This window comes from Leguminivora glycinivorella, chromosome 3 (genome assembly GCF_023078275.1).
Source record: "Leguminivora glycinivorella isolate SPB_JAAS2020 chromosome 3, LegGlyc_1.1, whole genome shotgun sequence".
NCBI classification, from domain to species: Eukaryota; Metazoa; Arthropoda; class Insecta; order Lepidoptera; family Tortricidae; genus Leguminivora; species Leguminivora glycinivorella.
Window position 1 is genome coordinate 13,877,316 of NC_062973.1, and position 24,088 is coordinate 13,901,403.

At 36.6% G+C, this 24,088-nt stretch overlaps 1 protein-coding gene across 1 annotated transcript in view; it reads left to right on the forward strand.

Annotated features, from left to right (window-relative positions):
• Nucleotides 1–22,986, forward strand: part of LOC125242661 (CD2-associated protein-like) — a 41,460-nt gene extending 18,474 nt beyond the window's left edge. The window contains 12 exon segments of the mRNA XM_048151511.1: nucleotides 4,879–5,005; nucleotides 6,492–6,618; nucleotides 12,283–12,383; nucleotides 12,802–12,960; nucleotides 14,650–14,735; nucleotides 15,145–15,310; nucleotides 16,335–16,443; nucleotides 16,755–16,845; nucleotides 17,404–17,514; nucleotides 18,275–18,375; nucleotides 18,378–18,485; nucleotides 19,718–22,986. Coding sequence (XP_048007468.1) covers nucleotides 4,879–5,005; nucleotides 6,492–6,618; nucleotides 12,283–12,383; nucleotides 12,802–12,960; nucleotides 14,650–14,735; nucleotides 15,145–15,310; nucleotides 16,335–16,443; nucleotides 16,755–16,845; nucleotides 17,404–17,514; nucleotides 18,275–18,375; nucleotides 18,378–18,485; nucleotides 19,718–19,870 — 1,439 coding nt within the window. The 3' untranslated portion in view covers nucleotides 19,871–22,986.
• The last annotated feature ends 1,102 nt before the right edge of the window (nucleotides 22,987–24,088 follow it).

Consider the following 24,088-nt stretch of genomic DNA (forward strand, 5'->3'; position numbering starts at 1 on the left):
TGTTATTCCGCTTCCTAAAAAAATACAGTTATTAAAATAGCGTACAGAAAAAACTTAAGAATTAACTTTAGATTAAAGAAAAACATTAGATTAAGACCGTGCACTAGTTTGTTAATTTAAGAATCAAAAACCTTAGTTTTCCTATAATTAAAACGAGCCTTATCTTGTTGGCATGTGGGTCGGCGGGACGCGAACTGTAAATAACAATTGAATGGGCGCCATGAGCCGTTCCCACACTTGTTGGTTATTCATGAGCCTACCCTGATTCGCGCGCGACCTCGACATTGCGCATTCTCTCTCTTTGCACTCTACAATAACTTACAAGTAATGTAATGTTTACGATTTGTTGTGCATTATAATTTCTTCTTCTTCCTAACGTTACCATGTTGCCACGGGCCATTAGAGGGTCCGCTTTAACAACTAATCCTAAGATTTGGCGGACCCTTGTTTTTTTATGAACTGCCATCAGGTGCCGTAGCCAAATGGTATTTCTGCGACGCGAAACGAAAACGAAACGCCGCGAAAGATAGTCTGGCTCTGTCGCGCCAATAAGCAAGAGCGATAGAGATAGATATCTATGAGCGTTTCGTTTCGTGAGCGTTTGTGTTGTGCCATTCGGCTACCAAATTAACTGGAAAGTTGCACCACAATGTCACCACATACAACTGCTTTTGACAATCCAAAGCGGAGTTCCTCATAAAGCCAATGGCGCATAACGTCACATAGAGGCGCAATTTTGTATGAGTCAAAGGAGCATAGGAGGATAATATAAGCATGACGATGAGAGAACTTCAAAACACTTGGAAACCTAAAGGCATGTATAGGCATCCCGACGCTGACAACATAGAAAAAATTTCGCGCTCGCTTCGCTCGCGTTTAGTATTTTCTATTTCATCAATTTTAATTCCCTTTATTTTTCGTGAAAGTTTCATGAAATTTAAGATTTTTTGGAAAGTTTCCGCAACTTGCTCATAACTACTCTGCTCTGAGAGACTAGGTGTTTCCTATGTTATGTACATAATAACTACTATAGCCCCAGGGGTGTATAAAAGTGGAAAAATTTTCGGGCTCGCTGCGCTCACGATGTTTTTTTCTGGCGTAGGTTACCCAAGGGCGCCAAAACTCGGCTACGTATTTGACTAGTAGGAAACTAGCCTATTCCGGAAATTGTTTACTTATTTTAAAATTATCTTATCTGAGCACAAAACATTACTGTTTGTGTCGAATTCGACATCGTTTTAACTTAGCAATTAATTAATTCATATGGGTTTCGTTGTTTGTTATCTCTGCCGGTCTTGCCGAAGTGACAATTTTTAACGCTACTTTGGTGATAGAAACGCCGTCTGGCTCTGTCGCGGCACTTTACAAGAGCGAGTTACAAAGCGTAAGCGATTGTGTCTTTGGCTAGGTACTTCTAATTTAACTGACGTTTAAAGCGTGGACAAGGGTTAAATGGGCGAAATCTCGGTACAGAAACACGATAAAATTGTTTGTAACTTTCCATTATACGAGTTTTCATTTTTACGTTTTTAACGGTGTGTGTATGTATGATCATTAATAAATATTCGATATATTATTCCGTGTGTTGAAAAACTCGCCAAGTTCAGGATTCTATTCTCGCACCATCCACTACACATTCGGCGTTAATATACAATTTTACACCCAACTATTTAACACACTACATTTAGGTATATGTGTAGATTGTGTAGTAGTAAATTTAATATTGTTATACTTTTGTGCTTTAACAATACACACTAACAGAAAGGGCGAAAACACGAACAAATTTCAGAATAAAAATATAAAAAGTCCCTCCGAACTCGAGTAAAAAATAAATTCGTAACAGCACGTTTTTCCCCCTGAGACGTGACATATTTGGTATTGAACAGTTGTGGATTGTTTGAAGTAAGTAATTTAATATGATAGAATATTATTGTCTGCCTTTTCACTTCAACGAGTCTGTCAAGTACACCCCCGTTTTAAGGGACTTTTAAAATATGAGTATTAATAAGTTCTTTGCAAAAATTTCATTTTTGGCACAAGCTTTTATCGCCGACTATAACTTTCTTTCAACGGTCATCTACTGATCTTCGAGACATTTCTAAAAACCCTTACTCGATAGGATACGACGTTTCATGACAGAGTTCCTATGGTCACCTTTCTGCCCCACCATCGGATCAGCTCCATGATACCATGATATTGCATTGTCACGTGATTTACATATGTGTGCAAAATTTCAGCTCAATCGAAACCGGGAAGTGGGTCAAATTTAGCTTTACGTTTTGACGCACACTAACATACTAACAAGGCAAGTTGAATAAAATCTTGTAAATAGAAGCCCGTCTACAAGATACAACTGCTGCAGTTGAAGTTAAAACTTAACCACTTTAACCAGCTAAGTCATCTTTTACACTGAAGTGATAGTATCAACCTAATCAGACCAATCAGTTACGGGGTGTAATTTTCTGTAAATGATAACGATATCGATACTAGATTACCGCACAAAATGACAAATTTCCGCCTGCGAAAGTCGTTGCTCAGTTTATCGTGTGTGTAGTGTTTATAGTAAATAATAAACAATTACTTGAGAGTTTCTAGTTTTTGCGTTGTGGACATTGTTTTCTTAATAAGTATAAGAAGGTACATAATAAGAGTAACGTTGTAGCTAAGGTTACACATTATTTAACTCCGATAAATAAGTTTAAAGTAAAGTTTGAAGAACATTTCTATATTTATGCAAAATTCATTAAGGTACTTGCTGCATATCTTTAGCTTTTGTATATTTCACTCATAAAGTATTCTTGCAGGCTAGGCATACCTACTATTATTGTTCTAATCCTATATATTTTCAATAGTGCACTATCTACGAAATAGGTATCTTTATATTGCTAATATCTTGCACAGATATTGTAATTCCCCTTTGATAAGATTCTTGTTATTCATTATTAAATTACGTGCTAAAATGCATTTCTCTTTATTGCGATGAATAGGAATAAATATGTTTACAAATAAATTAATCGTAAATGTAATAATTGTACACATTTAAGTTAAACCTAGTTCTACGTCATGACCGGTCTAAAAATCTACATTAAGCTCGACGGCCATGGTGACTTGTTGGATAAACCAAACCTAATTCAGGAAAATTACCCGTTAATCAACTATTATGGCATAGTTTAACTTTAACCTTTAATAAGAGCATGGGCAAGTCACGCAACTGGAACTAATTTCGAAAGCGGACTACATTTCACACGGCAGGTCAATCATTCTTGGCATCTTTCTTACGCCACTGATAAGTTGACTTCCTTTTATAAATGGTTGTAGATATTAACACAACAAAGGCCCCTTGTTTCAGGCTCAGTACTTTTTCACGGTAACCGAGGAAACAAAAAGACACTCATTTAGTTTAGTACGCGGCGCGAGCTCGCGCTAACTACGAACATAAACTAAACGAGAATAGTCTCAGCATAAAACGTAGAACTATATGCCTTATTTCAAGTTTAAATAAGTACTTACTCTTGGGAACGCGTCTCGTAGAGTTGTTAGTAAACAGTCCGCCCACGGTGGTTTCATATTCGATATTCTGCTATTGACATTTCTCATGAAGGTTAGCGTAGTCGTGATTTTGCGTAACTTACCTCATCACGCCGAGCCTCTGTCTTTTTTAATGCAGTTGGCTCACTCGCGTTGATGTAATCGCTTCGCTACAGTGTATTTCCATTAATTTGTAATTTTATTTAGTTCGGAATGGGAGTAGACATAATAGACAGTGAGTGTTAAAAGTTTTTAGTTGATGTATTATGTGTGGTTGTGGTTCTAAGGAATGTGAAAGGATAATGCAGTTTGTTATTTTACTTCAAGATGAACTTGAGATAACTCCTACACTATTGCCAAGAAAGGGCAAAACTATACTTTGTCGCAGCCATTAATAATACCATACAGTATTGATGTAGTTCTTTATAACTATCGTCTTTTCTATTATTGTAGGAAAGAGAGAGCCATGATCCAACTTGTTGCTATTGTTACTCTGAACGTAAACAAATATTCAAACGTCTAGTTTTATACCCTAGAAGCACAGAATAAATACTAGTACAAGTACAGAAGGCTCACTCCTTTGATGTTCACAAAATGCCGCCATTATAAATTCTTATCTACATTAACAAGCGGATCGCGCGCGAGCAGCCGACATTGAATTTTATTGCGCCTCGCGAAGGTCGTCACCACTGAATGGGCCGCGAACTCGCGGCTGCCGGCATGTACTTGTAGCGCGGCGATAGAATCGCGGAGTGAGCCGCCCCTGCTAGAAGACTAACTTTGGATAAGGGCTCATTTACACGATTTGAGAACTCGTATACCGGATGCATTGTGTTGCGGTATCATGCCTCAATAGTCTAAAATTTAATTAAACTTACATGCGGAGTCGAGCTCCGTTAGCTTAATATTGTTTACTTAATATAGCCGATATGATCGGAGGGCATGCGTAGGAATTCAGTTGTAAAATAACACAATTAATGCTGGATTTCTTTTTTATGTACATTTCAAAATGTATACAGTCTTCATAACAAATTGTATGTAAATATAAATAAATAAATATAAATATTGGGGACACCTTACACAGATCAACTTAGCCCCAAACTAAGCAAAGCTTGTAGGTACTATGGGTGCTAAGCGACGATATACGTACTTAAATAGATAAATACATACTTATATAATATATACATAGAAATTATAGAAAACATCCATGACTTAGGAACAAATATCTGTGCTCACACACATAAATGCCCTTACCGGGATTCGAACCCAGGACCGCGGCTTAGCAGGCAGGGTCTCTACCGACAGAGCCAGACCGGTCGTCAAATGTATAATGGTATATTTTGTTTTCAGTTACACATGACACTATGGAAGAAAAGAAACCGGACCGGCCGCCCAGCAAGAACTCGATATACCCCGTATTAAACAAGTACTCCGAAAAAACCGCCTCTGTCAAAGAACTGACCACCTCTAAAATAAGGTAACTATTGTATTCACTTCGACTACAGTCACCTGCAATCGTCAAAGCATACAGGACAAAGTATTTCATTAATCGCCGGTGTTTCATTATTTGCCTAGTGATATTACTTAGGCGGATATTCTCAAAGCACTACTGTGTAAAGCAAGCTCATGAGCTCATATTATTCAGATTTACTTTATACTTTTTGTTTCGTAGGTATTATGGCTAGTCTATGATTGTTTGAAAATTTGCCTAGCGCCATTTACCCTTGTTCCTCGTAGATAACTGTTTTGTATGAGGAAAAATAATTCTTCCTAGCTAACTGGGTTATGAAATAGGATTTTTTTTTTTCTTCGTAGAAAACCATTATTTTTGCAGTTTTCTACGAAGAATTTTTCTTCTTCTTTGCTTACCCGGTTATGAAATGGGATTTTTTTTCCTCGTAGAAAACCATTATTTTTTTGCAATTTTCTATGATTTTTTTTATTCTTCTTGGCTTGGTTTTGAAATGGGATTTTTTTCCTCAAAGAAAACCATTATTTTATGCAGTTTTCTACGAAGATTTTTTTTCTTCTAAGCTTAAAATAGAAACCTGCAAAAAATAATGATTTTCTACGAGGAAAAAAATCTCAATTCATAACCGAGTAAACAAAGAAGAAAAAAATCTTCGTAGAAAACTGCAAAAAAGAATAGTTTTCTACGAAGAAATAAAACATCCTCTTTCATAACCCAGTTAGCTAAGAAGAATTATTTTTCCTCATACAAAACCAGTTATCAAACTTGGTTATCTACGAGGAACAAGGGGCCATTTGGCCATGCATTTTATATGCCTAAATGGCTTCCAATACAATACATATGAAATATAAGGATATATATTAGTGAAATTTGGAGGTGAAGTCTAATAAATTTGATTTCAACATTATGGCCAAAATTACGCCGTTTCGTTTGTTATCCACAGGAAACCCCCGGTTGAGTTCCGATTGTACTAAATAACATATAATATCTATTGCAATATCAGTAAGCATCCGTTGATCGTGGCATAAACCTCAATTCGGGAAGAGGCCTATAAATAATAATGTTTAATATTACAGCTGGTTATTGATAGCGGTACTTACCGTTTTCTACATACAAAGTAAAAGTAATATTAATTTAGATAACTACTTACATAGATAATATTTTGACTTATTTTTCGTGTCATCCACGTAGACGCGCATTTTGTCAAATTCAACCTTCAATAACATGACATTACGAGCCAAGACTCACCTTTTCGTGAATGACACGATCCATTCATGCAGCCAAGCACAATATGCGCTTCACGCGAGAGTCCATACTAGTCGCGCTAGATCTATGCTCTCCCGTGTGAACGTAAGCTGTGCTAGACCGCGTGCTGTTATAAGACTTATAAGTTTATATTATTGCTATTTAATATTATCGGGAGCATGGCACGGTAGTGCCCCCGCCAAGTCGAGTTTCTTAGTTTTTCTACTATCTAAAACTTTGTTTTCAGTACGCACAAAGAAAATACATTAAGCAAGGAGAACAACACTACAAGTACAGTCACGCACACAAACAAAAGCGAATCCGAGAAGCTGATACACAGCGAGACTATCACGGACGGGTCGCCAGACTCACAGGTAAGTTAGAAGCGCCCAGTCAAAGCCCTGTTACTAGAGTCAGTAACATATCCTTACTAACAAATCCGATATTCATCAAACACGGCTAAGAACACTCACAACTAATTCAGCTTTCAAACAAAAAATAAAACGAAATCTAAATCGGTTCATCCGTTGGATAGCTACGATGCCACAGACAGACAGACAGACAAGTCAAACTTAGAATAGCCTGTCGTTTTTGCGTCGGGGTTAAAAACGAACTATTTTGTGTCAGTGATTGCCAAAGTGAATATTGGCCCCCGAAATGAGAGCACGCCTGTCCCTATCCTGCGCAATTCTGAAAAAACGTAATAGTATCTCTGTACTATATGTGTATTCCCTCTGCATGGTTACCTACTGTGAACTACAAGAAAACTGAAAATCTGATTCTCACATTTTTGGGCCTTTTCAACTTAAAATCACTATAAAATCAAGCCCCGAAAATTTGTATACAAATTATTGTAACGTTCACAATGTTACTCATGGAATTGAGAAATGCAACATTAAAACGAGAAGTAATGGAACGGAAATTTTGATACATCAGTGCTGCAGAAATATTAGAAGAATATAAAGTTAAATTAAATAGTTTAGAACTAAGATTACAATCGGCGGAGCTTGAAATTCAAAATTTAATCTTAGAAAATGGAAGCCTGAAAAGGGTTATACACGAAAACGAGCAAACAATAAAAAAGCTGACTCAGATATGCTCATCCACTTCATCAACATCCAAAAAACATAAAAATAAGTTACCTACAAAAAGATTGAGCAGTCTAAAGTTAGATCTTAATCAGTCACAAGAAAAAGAAAGTGACAAGGAAAACTCATGTTCACAAACACAACATTCAGTGGAGCATGGCGAGGAGTTACAGGACAGGTCTTCAGCCGCAGCGGGTCAGCGCGCGAGGACTGCACCTGAGCCGGACAAAGCCACCACGACGTCCACGACTGCCATAGACAAGAAACAAATCAAACTATGTATTTTAAGTAACAAACAGAACAGTGGTATTCTGAAGGCCATGAATAATACTTTTGAAAATAATGTTAAATATTGTCACTATACCACGCCTAATACTAACATTATAGGCCTGCTTAATAACTTAGAATATAAATTGGAGAACTTCACTATGAATGATTTTTGTGTAATTTTTATAGGCGAAGAAGACCTTAGTGAAACTCAGAACAGCATTCAATTAGTAAACTCTATTCGTGAATCTCTCTTAAAAATTACTCACACAAATAAAATAATTTGTCTGCCTACATATATCTGTGGGGCACTTATACACAACTACAAAGTGGAAATGTTTGGAAATTTGTTGGCTATGGATATGCAGAGTAATAATTACGCTTATATATTTGACACAAACCGTGACTTGACTTTAGATATGTTTTCCTACCAATCAGGCAAGTTAACACAGTTTGGCATGAGAGCTGCATTTCTAAGCCTTAAGCAGTTCATGCTAGAAGTTGACGAATACTTGATAAATGTGCAAAATAAATCGACATCGCCACTTAATGTACAAGTTGATAATAGCAGAGTGGATTTATGTACTAGTAATGATCTTTTTCGTGACGAATAATATACATGTACTGCACCAAAACATTAATGGTCTTATAAGTAAGATGGACCTACTCTCCGTCCACATACAAGAGTTAATGGATTCTAGGAAACGCATGGATGTCATTTGTATCACAGAACACAATATGAAAACAGGTGACGAAACGCAACTCTCTTTGCCTAACTTTAAATTAGCTAGTCACTTTTGTCGAGAGAATAGAAATGGTGGATCGTGTATTCTTATAAGAAATATTTATAAATTTAAGCCTTTATGTGAAATTGTAAACCTGTCTATTCCTAATTTATTAGAATGTTCGGCTATTGAATTAATTGACTTAAAAATAATAATTGCTTGTATTTATAGAGTTCCTAAAAATGACAGTACAACTATGACTATATTTTTTAATAGATTGGAATTAATTTTAGATAAACTACGTAGTAAGGATATGAAAATAATTATTTGCGGGGATTTCAACATTGACATCTTAAAAAGAACAAAATTTTCAACTGAATTTCAGAATCTTCTCACTGGTTACAATCTTAGATTTAGCGTTAAAGAGCCAACGCGGTTGCATAGCAATACGTGTATAGATAACATAATCCATTGTATCCGGGGTGCCAAAACCGAAGTTATCGACTTCGCCATGTCAGACCATACTGCACAAGTTATGAATTGCCCTGTCAAAAAATTTGTCTATTATCACACTGGTATGTAAAAAGGAGAGACACATGTATAGAAAATATAGTTAAGTTCAATGAGTGTCTACAAAATTTGAGCTTTAACTGTGTGTATATGGCGAATACTGCTAATGAAGCTTATAATCAATTCTTAGATTTGTTTCAACTGTTTTATGACTTGTGTTTTCCTCATACTAGATTAAAAATTACCTCAACAAAAAAACCAAGATGGATCTCATCAGGAATAAAAAAATGTTGTGTAAAAAAGAGAGCCTTACTTTGGAAATGTAGAGTATGCCCTGACGAAAATAACAAGAGGCGTTTTAAGCAATATTCTAAGCGTTTGAGAAAAGTGATAATGTTGACGAAAAAGTCCCAAAATGATTATTACATAAAATGTTCATCAAATAAATCTAAAGCTACTTGGAATATTATCAACAGCACCAAAGCTGTTAATCCCAAGGAAAATATAAACCATATAAGATGTAACGGCAACTTGATAACAGATCCTCAATTAATCGCACAGGAATTCAATGATCATTTCATAGATCAAGTAAAATTGATTACCGATTCTAATGATTATAATACTGCTGTAATAAACAATAATTTAGATAAGCAATATAGGCATAGTACATTGACATTTAAATCATCACGTTCCTTATTTATGCAACCAACAAGTCCGCAAGAAGTTTTAAACATAATATATTCTTTGAAAAATAGCAATAGTACCGGTTATGACGGAATATGCACCAAAGTCATTAAGAGTGTTGCACCTATATTAGTATACCCAATTAGTTATATTATAAATTTATGCATAGAGCAGGGTACCTTTCCAGAAAAACTGAAAATAGCAATTGTGCGACCGCTTCATAAAAAAGGGGAGAAAGAAAATATTGATAACTACAGGCCAATTGCACTTCTTCCAGTATTTTCTAAAGTCTTTGAAAGGGTATTTTATAGTCGCATTAGTTTATATTTTGAATCTAATAACTTATTTGCGCAAGAACAAACGGGATTCCGTAAAAATAAGTCCATAAACATGGCTATTTTTGATTTATTAAAAGTAATCGTGTCGAATATGGATAAAAGACAACCAGTTTGCGCCCTGTACATGGATTTAACTAAGGCCTTCGACTTGGTAGATCACAATATTTTAATGCACAAGTTGTACTGTTATGGTTTACGCGGAAATACCTATGATTTGATACTGTCATACTTAGCTGGTAGGAGACAAATGGTTCAAATAGACTACATAAGCTTAAAAACGAAATGCGAGGTTACCTTTTCATCTAAATACAGAGATGTCACACGTGGCGTTCCACAAGGAAGCGTATTGGGGCCATTACTATTCCTCATCTATATAAATGATCTCCCACAGTCCGTTGAGCACCCAATGGTTCTCTTTGCCGACGACAGCACAGTTATATTGACTGGAGAAAATCCACAGCAATGTCAAGAGAGTATAAATCATACATTGGAATTAATAATCAATTGGTTGAATTGTAATAATCTACATATAAACTTGGAAAAGACGAAAATTATGAATTTTTACCAAAGAAAAAATGATATGATTAATAATCTTACTGTGACATATAATAATCGTTTAATTGAGGAAACCGATTGTACAAAATTTTTAGGATTAAATCTAGACAATAAGTTGACATGGGAAACCCAAATTGACATTATTTGTAAGAAGTTAAATAGTTTTTCGTATGCATTGTATAATTTGAATAAAATCGTAAATCGCACTCAAGTACTTACTGCTTATCACGCATATGTAACATCTACACTGCGCTATGGTATCATGTTCTGGGGTAACTCAACTGATAGGGAATTGGTATTTAAGGCTCAGAAAAAATGTTTGCGCTCTGCATGTGGGCTAAAGATACTTGACTCATGTAAACAATATTTTGTCAATTTGAAAATATTAACTGTACCGTGTTTATATATTTTTGAAATAGTAATGTATGTAAAATTAAATATAAATCAATTCCCTGCTTACAATAGTGCGCGGCAGCGACATAAAATTGCATATCAGCAATCCAAAACAGCCTTGCGTGCAAAGAGTGTTTACGGGATGGCGCCTAAAATTTACAATAAGTTACCTAACTCAATAAGGGAATCTGAAATGCCGCTATTTAGGAAATATTTATTGGATTTTTTGGTGAAAAATGCTTTTTACTCTATAAAAGAATATTTAAACTATATGCCACACATGTATTAATTAAGTATAAGTAATTGTAGGATGTTTATTATGCATGCTGCATGATAGTCATAAATTCTAGTCATAGTTATAAGGAACGCTGTATGAAACTAGTTTTCTATAAGATTTTGCATGCCCTCTAGCTGGCTGAATACACTGCACTTTACATTTGTTTGATACCATCTACTTGACTGTATTCTTGCAAATAAACGATTTGATTTGATTTGATTTGATTTGATCTTTAGGAAGTGTAGGATCATCTAGTAGTCAGTTGGTTGCAATCATGAAAGTTCCAACTTGGTTTTCAAAAATGTATACTTTTTTTCAAAGTCACTAGGTATTCACGATATGACTAATAAATAGTCATCAGCGGAAACGTGTCAGACTTTCTATTTACTTAGGCTGCGAAGTAATTCTGTGAAAACATTAATCAACTATTTTAATACTGTTAATCATAGATTTGCTGGTTTCATTTCTGCTTCCCTATTTATATTAAAATTATTTAATTTAACGGCACTATTGGAACTTTAAGATACTTACATCAAAACAAATCTTAAGATTTGTTATGGGTCGTATATGTAAATGTCAAAAATCACGCTTCTTCAAACAATAACGTTACTTTTTCACGTTCACATCCGATCCATAACGTATCATGAGTAAATTATTGACATATCTTTAAATTTGAACCGGGTAGTATGTTTATTAATTTGTTCTCTATGTACGCTACTGTAATCTCAGATGGCCTCATGAACTTAGGTTTTCAATAAACGTGTCCCAGTTTAATATATCTTCCAATGTTTACAGTTTTGCGTTAACTTGCATTTGTGTAGCACGTTACGCTTATAAGAATCCAATTAGGTACATGTCTGATAAAGTGATAGTAATGTTTTAAGTGCATTTTATGTGGCTTAGTTTAATTTTTCGGACTTCTTATAACTTAGTAATACCACAGTATAAAACTAGTAACTCTTCTAACAAACGTATTCGGTGCGATAAGCATATTTGCGCGCCAAGAACTAATCTTTCTCATCCGCTTACTTGTATGTACACGGCGCGCATATCTACCACGGATCTGCGTACAAGGAAACGCAAAAAATACAAAAATTGGTGTAATATGTGCAGTGAAAAATAACGTATCATCATTTTCTAAACTAAAATGCTGTGCCGCATTTTTCGAATCTATTCTATCAAGTAACCTTAACTTTTGCAGGGAAAGAAACCTCCAGTGCCATTGAAAAAGAGCCCAACGCCGACGTCCGGCGTCACCGGCCTGTTCAGCGGGCTAAAGAACAAGATGCTGTCCACGGACAAGTGAGTTCAATTTGAGTTCAAATTACAACAGCCCATTTCACAACACAAAGTAACAAATTACAAGAGGAAGTCCCTTTTCAACTTGTTATATTATAATTTGTAACTTGAAGCTTCGTGAAATGGGCTACTGTTGTTTTACAGCGAGTGTCATTTAGTATTGTAAATTAACTATAGTGCGAATCAGATTGATAATAGATAATTATGTTGTGATTTTTCCGATTTTCCTTTAATTTCAAAATAAGTGTAACACTTAGGTACGATAGAACTCGCCAGGGTCTCCTAAAGGCCTGTAAGATCGCATTCGGCTTTGGATGATGACCAAGTGGCCGAGATGGCAAAGCTCTGGGATAGTTATCCAGATGACGTCAGTTCAAGTCTCACCTAATACCGATATTCTTATATTTTTAATTTATTCCAGAGATAAAGAGAAGTCATCAACGATAGTTTCCTCGGGCAGTAGCAGTGGCGGCGAGTGGGATCGGCCCGACGGCGGCGGCGCCAGCAAGGCTGCCAACAACAACAACACCTTCGACCACGTCGAGAGGAACTCTATACTCAACGACCCGCGCGCCGGCCGGTTAGTATTGCCCTATATGCATATTTTCAATGATAATAATTTTTAAGAAAAAAAAAAACCGCCTTCCTTTGGGATTCTGGTGATAAATACTTTCAAATGTTGGATTATGTTATCAATTCGTCTGTATATTTTTTAATAATGTTTGTTATTCGAAGATCCGTCCGTCCGTCCGTCCGTCCGTCCGTCCGTCCGTCCGTCCGTCCGTCCGTCCGTCCGCGGAATATTTTTGAAATATCTGCAAAAAATATAAAGGAAAAAAAAAGTGCGCCCCCCTCGAACTTTTGAACCCTATGTTCGTCATTTCTGAACCAATTTTGAAATCTGGATGATTCTGAAGTACTTACAGATGAGAATGATTATCAGAACGGAACTCTAACCAGGGGCGGCTCACTCTTCATCAGCAGTTCCACTGCACCAAATGTCACTGTTCTGGACGTAAGTGCATGCTGTTCTTATAAAAATACCAAAGTCACTATAAGTGTGCCGTTCAGATTTGAGGAGTTCCGTTCTGACCATCATCAGCAATTCCACTGCACCAAATGTCACTGTTCCGTACGTAAATGCATGCTGTTCCTTTAAAAACACAAAAATCACCATATGTATGCCTTTCAGATTTGAGGAGTTCCCTCGATTTCTCCAGGATCCCATCATCAGAACTGGGTTCTGAGAAAAATGAGACCAATCTGTATGCATATACATTCAATCAAAAAAAAAATTTTCAAAATCGGTCTAGTACCTAACGACGGAGATATCGAGGAACAAACTTTAAAAAAAAAAAAAAAACATACAGACGACTTGATAACCCCTTCCTTTGAGATTTGGAAGGCGGTTAAAAAGACGTCTTCACCGAAGGTATCCGGTAGCGGTGGCGAGTGGGACCGGCGCGATGGTGGCGCCAGTAAGCCCACCAACAACACCGACCACGTCGAGCGAAACTCCATACTCGACACGCGTTTTGTACCAGTAAAACTAGGGAACAATGCAAATTATTTTATTAAATATGTCGCAGCATGACGGCTGCGGATGTTGGAATGTCAAGATATAGTCTATGTAAATAGTCTATGCTTGAGTGTGTTTGACTGCGATACAGCGTCTGTTTATATGACCCGAACAGCTGTTAAATGGATGAGTTCTGGCTGGTTAAGATGACAGTAAGGACAGCCGTGGGGGAGTTGGCATCCTGAGAGGAACCGTCAGTCAGATTTGAATTGGAAAGTATCGCAGTCAACTGCACTGCATTCCTTTAAAATATTTTAGGTATATTTCTTTAATGAGGCTCTAGTCGGAGCTTCCAACAAATATATTTTGATTTATTTTTTAAAGTAGTTACACTATAGATATAAATTATAAACAACACCAACTTCAGGACTTAAATATTCCATATGTAATTGTCAATAGCAGTGGCGGCTGGTGAAAAGTTCTGTTAGGCAACACTGAGCACAAAAGAAACCTACCTTGACATTAGGTACTTTACTAGTAATCAATTTTAAGCAAGCCGGTGGGAATCGGCTTGTATGAACCAGCCGCTGCTGGTCAATAGTTGCAGGCGGTGCTGCGTGGTTTGCCTTTGCAGGTAAAGCCAGTTATGTCTCACTGTGGCAACCGACTTTGAAATTGTTGGAAAATTGCAGTCTGAGCGGGAATTGCTTTTATACATTTTATGTGAAATAAGTATTGTTTAAATTTCAGGGTGAAAGCGCCGCGGCGCCGGCCCCCCAGTCAAGCGTTGCGGGACGACACTCCACAACAAATCGGATTAAGTAATGGACACGAAGGTAATTGCAATTATTGTATTCCCATTTTTATTGATTTTGAATTGGATGCTCTATAAATGTGTAACATCGTATTGATAACAGTGGCCTATTTCACAATGGTGACAATTGTCGCCCGACAGTAACACTTCGCCGTTCATGTTCAACAAGGAAATATTGACGCTGAGTAACAATGTTACTTATCAAACCAGAATTGTCAATGTCAAGTGTCGATGTCGCTTCAGGTAAAATAGTCCACTGGTCGCAATTTATTTGAGCGTTTTGTCATCCTACCGCACATCAAAAGTATATCTGTATGTCCTAGTCGAGTGAGATAGGTGTCTCTCGAATAAGAATAATCCGACGATTTGTCTTCTTCGCATCGTCATACTCCTCATCCAAATTAAACTCATCCACGAATTGCATTGTAAAGTTCCAGGTGAAAAACCAGCTGCTGGTGAAAAGCCGGAAGAGATCAAACCGCGCGCGCGCGAGTGGGAGAAGCACCGCGCGCCGTGGATGGAGGAGCTGAAGCTCAACCAGGCCAAGAAGACCAGCTTCGACGGCAAGACCGGCAAGGGCATGGGCAGCACTGACAGGTATCATTTATTCACTAGTACGTTACCAAACCAAAGGTAACTAGACCTTTTGTGGACGGAGGATTTGGCACCTATGGTAATAAAGGATAAGGCGCGCACTGCACATCGTAAGGCCGTTTTCACATTATCCGATCCGATATCGGATGTCGGAAGGCTTTCAATAGAAAAAATCCAAGATGGCGCCTGTAATGTATGGAATATCGGTCCGACATCCGATATCGGATCGGATAATGTGAAAACGCACTAAGACTGCCGAGCCTAAATTGGCTTGTAGGTCGGTGTACCGCTCGCTGTAGCGAGTGAGGGCCCGTTTAGACGGCACGGAAACTAACGTACGATTTTAGTTACATTGCGGATTTTTGAAGTTAGGTACTAGTAGGTAGCACACCAATCAAATACCGAAATGTACTGAAACTGATATACACGAGTTCTGGCACCTTGTAAGGTATACACTATGTAACATAATTGCCGAAGATAAATCCTACGGCTTATACATTACCTTCTATAGTACCTTTAATTTTCATGGTGTTTATTTTAAAAAAAGGAAGTGGTATTCGTAACCGCTATTCGATACCGGTTATGCTCTTAAATGGATCACCGGCATTAATGTTACATCCTGTATAGGGCCTAAGGCGCTGTATTTGTTGTACCACTCGTGACTGGATTACACTACTAAAGTAATCGTAAACTAGAACTTTCCTAATAAATACGCAAATAAATTTATAGTTATTTGCGTATTTATTTTTATTTTTGCGGTGGGAGGGTGGGAAAATTAATTGCATGTAAAAATACGCAAGTAATTATAACAGGTTAGCACTGATTGACTTGCACGTTATCTATTCGCGGATTAGCAAAGGAAAGTTCTAGTTTACGATTAACATGGATTTCCGCAAAGTAACGCCTGATTCCATCGATTACTACTAAAGTACTATGGTTGCTGAGGTAGTCTGGCTACACAACTCTTGTGATGTGCTTGTCGCGTCGGTGCACTTCTACACTAATACATACTGTTTTTGTGTTCCAGAATTTTGGAAGTTGGTCTAGAGGAGAAGAGATCGTCACACTCGATGGAAATGTCAAAGAGCACGTCATCTATTAGCAGCAGAATGTCCGTTCTCGAAAGTTTTGAAGAGGTTTGTGATCTTATTTTACATGAAATAGTTAATCAATACTTTATTTCGTTATACTTATCTGTATAATTTAATAGTCTAAATCATGTTCGCGACGAAGACGAGTGATTACTGATTAGACTCGTATTGTCATGTAAGGAAAAGTGCAGATATGATTGTCCTTTTCATTTACGAAATACAATTTCGTTCAGCAGAGATGTATTTATTTTACTTCATCTATTCAAATCGATTGTTTGAATTGTATGAATCGCAAGTGCAATATATTTACAAACTATGACATCAATGTATTGAAGTAATACTGTGCAATTTCTCAGACGAAAACGCGGCACTCGACGGATAACAAGACGACTGCGCCGAAAGATCCCGAGCCCGCCGCGAGGCCTGTTCATTCGCCTACCGCTGCAGGTATTTTAAACTTTTCTCTGTTTAATTATCAATATATGTTCAAAAATCGAAGGATAAACGATAGAATTGAACGGAATTAAAATAAACTTTCTTAAAAATAATCGTTTTTCTCGTTTCTTAGGCCGCGTACGGTACCAGTTCGTAAATAGTTGCCATAGATCGGGGGGCACGGTAGTGCCACCACCAAGTCGAGTTTCTTTTTGTCGTTGAACAAAACCAGTTGCGATCATATTTTTCGAAATATGACTATTTCGACTCCTATTTCTAGACTGTTTGTACTTACTTTTCAATACGTTTGCAGATACGTAACAGATCGAACCTATCTATTGTTTTGCACATGTAAAAACTTTCCTTCAAAATTCTTCGATTGCAACTGATTGCCGGTTACGTACGCGGTTAAGGGGTTCCTCGTCCTAAATCTGTAAATGTAATCCTCCATTAATTTGAAATCAAAGGAGAAGGCCTCGTTCCGCTTACGTAGCTGTACGGGATCTTGTTATCTCTCCTCACTGATCCAAAAAGACAATACATCATGTATAATGAGTGTGTAATTTGTAGGGCGCACGTTGCTGGCCATGCTGGACGACATCAAGAAGCCGCCGGGGCCGCCGGCCGCGAGCGCGCGCAGCAACCACGAACCCGATAACAAGAATGCCAAGATCGATATCCGTACGTACACAACTATTATGTAATCTGCCAGGCAAGTATGGTCGCGCGATAAATGATAAAACATCTGGGGCCTATTGCATAACAAGTTACAACTCATATTACAAGTGGTAGTCCCTCTCCAGTTCATTTTATAAGAAAGAGAGTTCCACTTGTAATACAAGTTGTAAATTGTTATGCAATAGGCCCCTGGCCATCCCTATCGCGCTACTAGTAAGTACGATAGGGACGGCCAGATGTTTTATGATTTATCGCGCGACCATGAGTGCCTGCCTGTACTCTTGACAGTCCGACATGAAATTCGACTTCGGCGTAAAACATGTTTCTGCCAAAGCTTCGGTTTCGGGCAAAAACTGCCGAAACTTGTACTTTCGTATCGCTCGAATCGCACATGACTAAAACCAGAACTAGAGCGAAAAGAATGTCTTCTTAAAATTTAATTATATTTTTTCTATTCAATTATTAATTCTTAAGTGAAAAAAGAACGGCCCGCTAGAGTGAATACGCAAATAAAATACCAATATTTAAATTTTAGTAAAATTTAAAATGTTTCGGCCGGGCACTACTTGTGTTCAAAGAGATAAAACTCTTGATAAAACTGCCTGTTCTTTAGTAAAAAAATCGACGCACTTATTTATTTATTGAAACTTTATTGCACAAATTTACAAAAAAAAGAGAGTACAAATTGCGGACTTAACGCCTTGAGGCATTCTCTACCAGTCAACCATCCATTTTATCCACTTATCAATCCATTACCCAACAGAAAAAACAACCATTACGTCAGAGAAGAACGAAGTGAGCAGTTCTAAATCGGGCGTGTTCGAGAAAAGCACCGTCGAGCGGTTAGAGAAGACCGAGGAAAAGTGGAAAAGGCCGAGAAACCGGCCGTTCTGGAGAAGGCGACGACATTGGAGAGGCGGCAACGAGAACGGAGCGATTCCGTTGAGACGCTTGTCGCGCAACTTAACAATAGGGTATGAATGTTTTACTATTTGTGTTCATTAGAAAAGGTAGATAAGACGCGGGACGTCGACGTTACCATAACCAGGCAGGCAATTATGGTCGCGCGATAAATGATAAAACATCTGGCCGTCCCTATCGCACTTATTAATAGTGGCGATAGGGACGGCCTGATATTTAATCGTCTATCGCGCGACCATGCTACCCGTGCAGATAAAGTTACCAGATTAGTTAATTTGACGACCGGTCTGGCGTAGTTGGTAGTGACCCTGCCTGCTAAGCCGAGGTCCCGGGTTCGAATCCCGGTAGGGGTATTTGTGTGATGAGCACAAATTTATATTTGTTCCTGAATCATGGATGTTTTCTATGTATATAAGTATGTATATCGTCGCCTAGCACCCATAGTACAAGCTTTGCTTAGTTTGGAGCTAGGTTGATACTGTAAGGTGTCCCCCAATATTTATTTATTTATATTTAAAGTATGCTTGTTATGTGTAATGTCTTTTGGGTGATATATAACAATAGAGAGCGGACAAGCCGCCGACGGGCGAGTCTCAGATGTTAGCTCTTTGAGCATGAGCATACAGTTGTCGTTATGTGTGTGCATGATGACACCATTCGCTAGTCGTCCGCATGTACACATACATGGAAATATTGAAATGATCCTAGTGTATTGCGCAAATTGCCCAATAGGATCTTCCATCTATAGGTGTCTGTGGGTTTAAGAACGACAGGCGTATTCAATACAAATTGCCCTGCATGACCAATCTCCTTCCTTCCTATATCAGCAGGGTTAGCACATGATTCGGCAATCGAGAGTATGTCGCCGCGAGATAGACTACCTAGTACCTACCCGTCCTTGTGTCATTAATACAATTAGAAGAAGACGTGTCATCTATCTTATTATTTATTATTTAATAAGCAGGCAGGCAGTTAAAGAACTGATATAGCCTGTATCCAGTGATCATTGTGACAGTAATCATAGCCGAGTTGTATATGTGATGTACTTGTCTAGTCTGTTTTTAAATTTATTCATATGTTGTGCTGAGACCACGTCTTCTGGGAGTTTGTTCCAAGATCTCACTACTCGATTGCTCAAAAAGTGTTTATAATGGTTAAGGGGTTTAGGGGTTATCTTGCGGCGACATACTCTCCCGGCAATCATGTGCTAGGCCTACTGTGGTTTCGTCTTTATTATTAACATACCCAAGAAGTCATATTTAATAATTTTCACTTTCCATGATAGATATCAAATCTGGAGAAGCTACTAGAAGTACAAAACGCAAAGTTCAACGCGGCCATCGAGGAGCTCACGAGCAAGCTGGCGGCCGAGACGGAGAGGCGCGTGGCGCTGCAGGCCGAGCTGCACAAGCTGGCGCACTGCGTCACGCAGGTGTAGCCGCCCGAGTGAGTGCCACTAACCACACTCTGTACTGCAACTGTTGGTGTAACCACTGTTTTTCCATACGATGTGATCCTTGGCGCGTCAAATGATGATCGAGTGATGAACAGTCGAGTTCACAAACTCCTTTACAAACCAACATACCAAACCCTAAAGCACAATTTGCCTTGTCGCGCGCGAGTCGATACATAAAGCGCGACTTCAAGTATGGACTAGCGCGCGACAAGGCAAGTTGTGCTAGAGGGTCAAATATTTAACTATACACGACCTTATTGTCATTTATCATAGAAACGTGTAATATATGTAAAGATGTTTGAGTACTCGACCGTACCTACAACTGTTGGCGTAACCGCTGTTTTTACATACAATGTGATACTTGGCGCGTCGAATGATAATCGAGTAATATGATAGTTAATTTTTTTATGAAATAACCTGGTCATAACATCAATATCAAATGTTTTTCAGACCCTTCTTTTGATTTGTAACACATTAATTTATTTAGAAATGCAATGCAATTAAGTATTGAAATATGTTAAAAATATACGTATTTTATTCTATTTTTTTTTGGAATAAGTCTATCTTAAAAAGTCTTGGAGGAGCTGTCATGATCACATCATTTTACACGTCAGGTATAAGTATGGATAGACATGATATAGCCCTATGTTGATAGCACTGTATATAACGCGCCGAATCTGAATAAAAAAACACACCAATTAAACAGATAAAATTTTTAGCAACTTTCAGAAGAGTTTAAGGTCCCGTTCAGACGCCGTGCGTTGTATGAAACTGTGAGTAAATAAGTGTTCTAGAGAATGTTCAGCATACATCCTCTGTAGTTAGCGAAATCAACCTAGCTATGATGTAAGTAGGTATAGTCTATTTTATACCCTTTGGTGTGCTTCCTTTTGAGACAAGATTTAGCTATGGAGTGCGAAACGCTTCTATTGGCAAAGTGATTTTAAAAAAAGTTAATTGGAATTTATTTATGATTCATCCACATTTGATTTCTTTTTGAATCGAAATGTAATGTTAGTTAACTTATATGTTAACGCGAGTAAAACTCACAACACAGTGCGTAAACATGGAATGGATTTACTAATAATAACTATTGCAGAGAATTGCCTTCTTTATTGTTTTTTCCGTGGAAGAGTTAAAAACGGAAACACGCCTAAGTAATATTGAATAGACTATAATCGCGTTTATTTAACGTCGCCTCTATTCGTCGTGGTTATTTCTTATGATATTTCTAATAATGTAATGGAAAGCTTTATTCGATTTAGTGACGCGGTCGGATGTATGCGTTGTAATGTAACTCTTGTATACTGAAATTTTATAATGTGATGCATGTTTCAATTTATTATTATAGCGAAAGTGATTTTTGTGAAAGTACTTAGGTGTGCCATGGCTGAGTGTAAGTCGAAATTTGAAACACCGATAATAATAAAAATATATTAATGACAAAATCGTACCTTAACAATTGTTCATGAGTGATCTAGTTATATTTTGTATTAAAAGAAAATTTTCAAGATTTTTTTTATAATCCTTAGTCACGTAGAAATATATCGGATCATGCATAAATAGATTTTGTGGTATGATATTTGTCTGCTTGAAAAACAATTACTGTACAATTTGATTAAGAGGTACTGCCTAACGAAGCAAATGTGACAGTAAATGTCGTAGATTAAGTATAACTTGCTATGTATGATTACAAAATTTGTGCCATTTTCTGATCACGCACAGTCCCGCAGGCGAGAGTATATTTACGTAATTTTGTGATGTTTGCAACCCAAGTTATGTGATTCGCACATTCCAGTAAAACGTTGAAATTATGTTATATGCGTAAAACAATAGGAGATATTGAACCAAAGTTTCATTTGAACTAGTATGTCGTATAATAAATTACATTATGTATTGAGAGCCATATAGTTAATATATTTTTCTATATGTACAGAAATGATTTAAATGTTAACTTTTTGTATCGTATGATGTACCTTTTGTAAACATATCTGAATCATTTATTTGACATAATATTATTGTAAGGAAATTATTATTCATTATAGTATAGGCATAATTTGTGGTATCTATTAAAAGATTGACTATGATGCCATTTTATACAAGGTGAAGAGTTCAAAAGAATCAGTATGGGCAACTTTAAAACCGAGCACAATGTCACGATGGCACCCATCAAGTAAAATAAAATAAAAATACAACTGATGACAGAATTTCCTATACCGATTCTTTTAAATTTCTGATCCAAGTTTTTATAAATGATTATGGGCAATATACCGATTGCTAATAAATAAAACTGGTTAATTCCGTGCTTGAAACGTGTAATGTATAAAAAGCAAATGTGAGATAATATCCTTTACATGCTTATATTGCTTATAGTATACTATTGTAATTATGTTGTGACTGCTTGTCTGGTTGTGTTGTACCATCCAATATGTTTTATAAAATATATAAAGAATTTGATCATAATAAATTATTTTAGTATATAATAATATATATGTATAGAACGCGATGCTATAACGTTGAGGGATGACACTTAGTATTAGTGGTAGCATTAGGTTACGATGTGATAGACGTTGCCTAACTTACCGTACATTCTAAATTTATTTAAAATTGCTTTAATCATGCACAAATTAAGGTCACACATAATATTAATAAATACTGAATTAGGGCTTTGCTAAATACGTATATTTTTTTATTTACAATTGAATTGGATATTAACTTCCTTTTATTTTGTGTTATTTTTATATGGCCTGATATAATGCCGAACATAGAGCTATTTCTAACACTATGCAACACTTAAATTTAATTAAAGTGAACATAAATATCAATTACAAGTTTTATAGTATAACCAGTTGCCAACCCTTAAGTTGTTAAATGAATATCGAGGAATAATTTATTGAGACAGCTTATTGTTCTTTTGCATTTGTAAAAGGGGGTGGGCGCCCTAGTATAAGTTCATAAGACCTACATATTCATGCCTAGAGTCATGGACTGTGACTACAATAGTTGTAAATATCATATAGTTTCAGGCAAGCACGATGAAGAGTAAATTAAAGGCATACTATTAATATTTTTGAAGGCCTTAGGATCTGTGATTACAATACAACGTGTTTCCGGTATCACTCAAAACCTCAGACACCCCAACAGATTTTTATTTTTTTAAACTCATCTAGAGTATTTATCTTTTAATCTGATGGTTACTTTTTTTTTAAATTGAATTTTTAGATTTCTGTACAGCTCTACTTGACTTTTAGCTCTACACTCAATAAAATAATTTCTAACTACCATCATAAACCATAAAACTATTTATTTGTGTACGTTACTGCAACAACATAAGGTTTACCAATAGACAGCTAAGATGTCATTGTAAAACACTTTAAAGCTTTGTCACAGTAAACTTCAAATTGGACAGGTAATCGCAGTAAGCAAATTTAAACCCAATATTCAGAATGACAAGGTTGTAATTAGGTACGAGTTCAATTTGTTATGACTTATGATAAACATTAAGATTAAACTGACAAACAACGTCAAACTCGTAACGGAAAAAATAATCGCCTAAGTAACCAGCCAGTATTAATACCCGTAAATACTGAGAAAGGTAAACAACCTCTAGCAATGCGATATACACAATGTTGTATTACGAATACAATAGAATAGTCACGTAAAAAATAACTAATCATACTAATTTAAATAAAAATATTACCCCCATCAAGATATAGCTCAATCGATTCTACTCCCGATTCTGAACAAACGGTTTTCAGGTTTTTAGTGTTAAGTGAAACACGGTGTATAAATGCAATATTTTACGTTTTTATTATGCCTCAAAAATCGGAATATTTTGTTCAGCCAGATTTAATTAATTTATTTGCTTTCCCTAATGTACAACAGTTCAATATTAAGGCCTAATTACTCGCAAATAACAGAATGAAATTAAATATAGACAACCAATTTAGATTGTCAAGCCAATAACTGCATTTAGTTTTTGATGTACATAATTATACTTTACAAGCGTATTAGGTATTTTATAATGTACATAAATGAGTGAAGTAAAAACTGAATGGTAAAATGGTTTATATGATAAACCGTAGTTAACATTGTATAATATAGCGAAATTTTTTGAAGTAATTTTTTTAGTACTTAATTTATTTTTACGTACCTACGCTGTACCCACTTAATGCATTCCTAAGGTTTTAACGGTTCAGA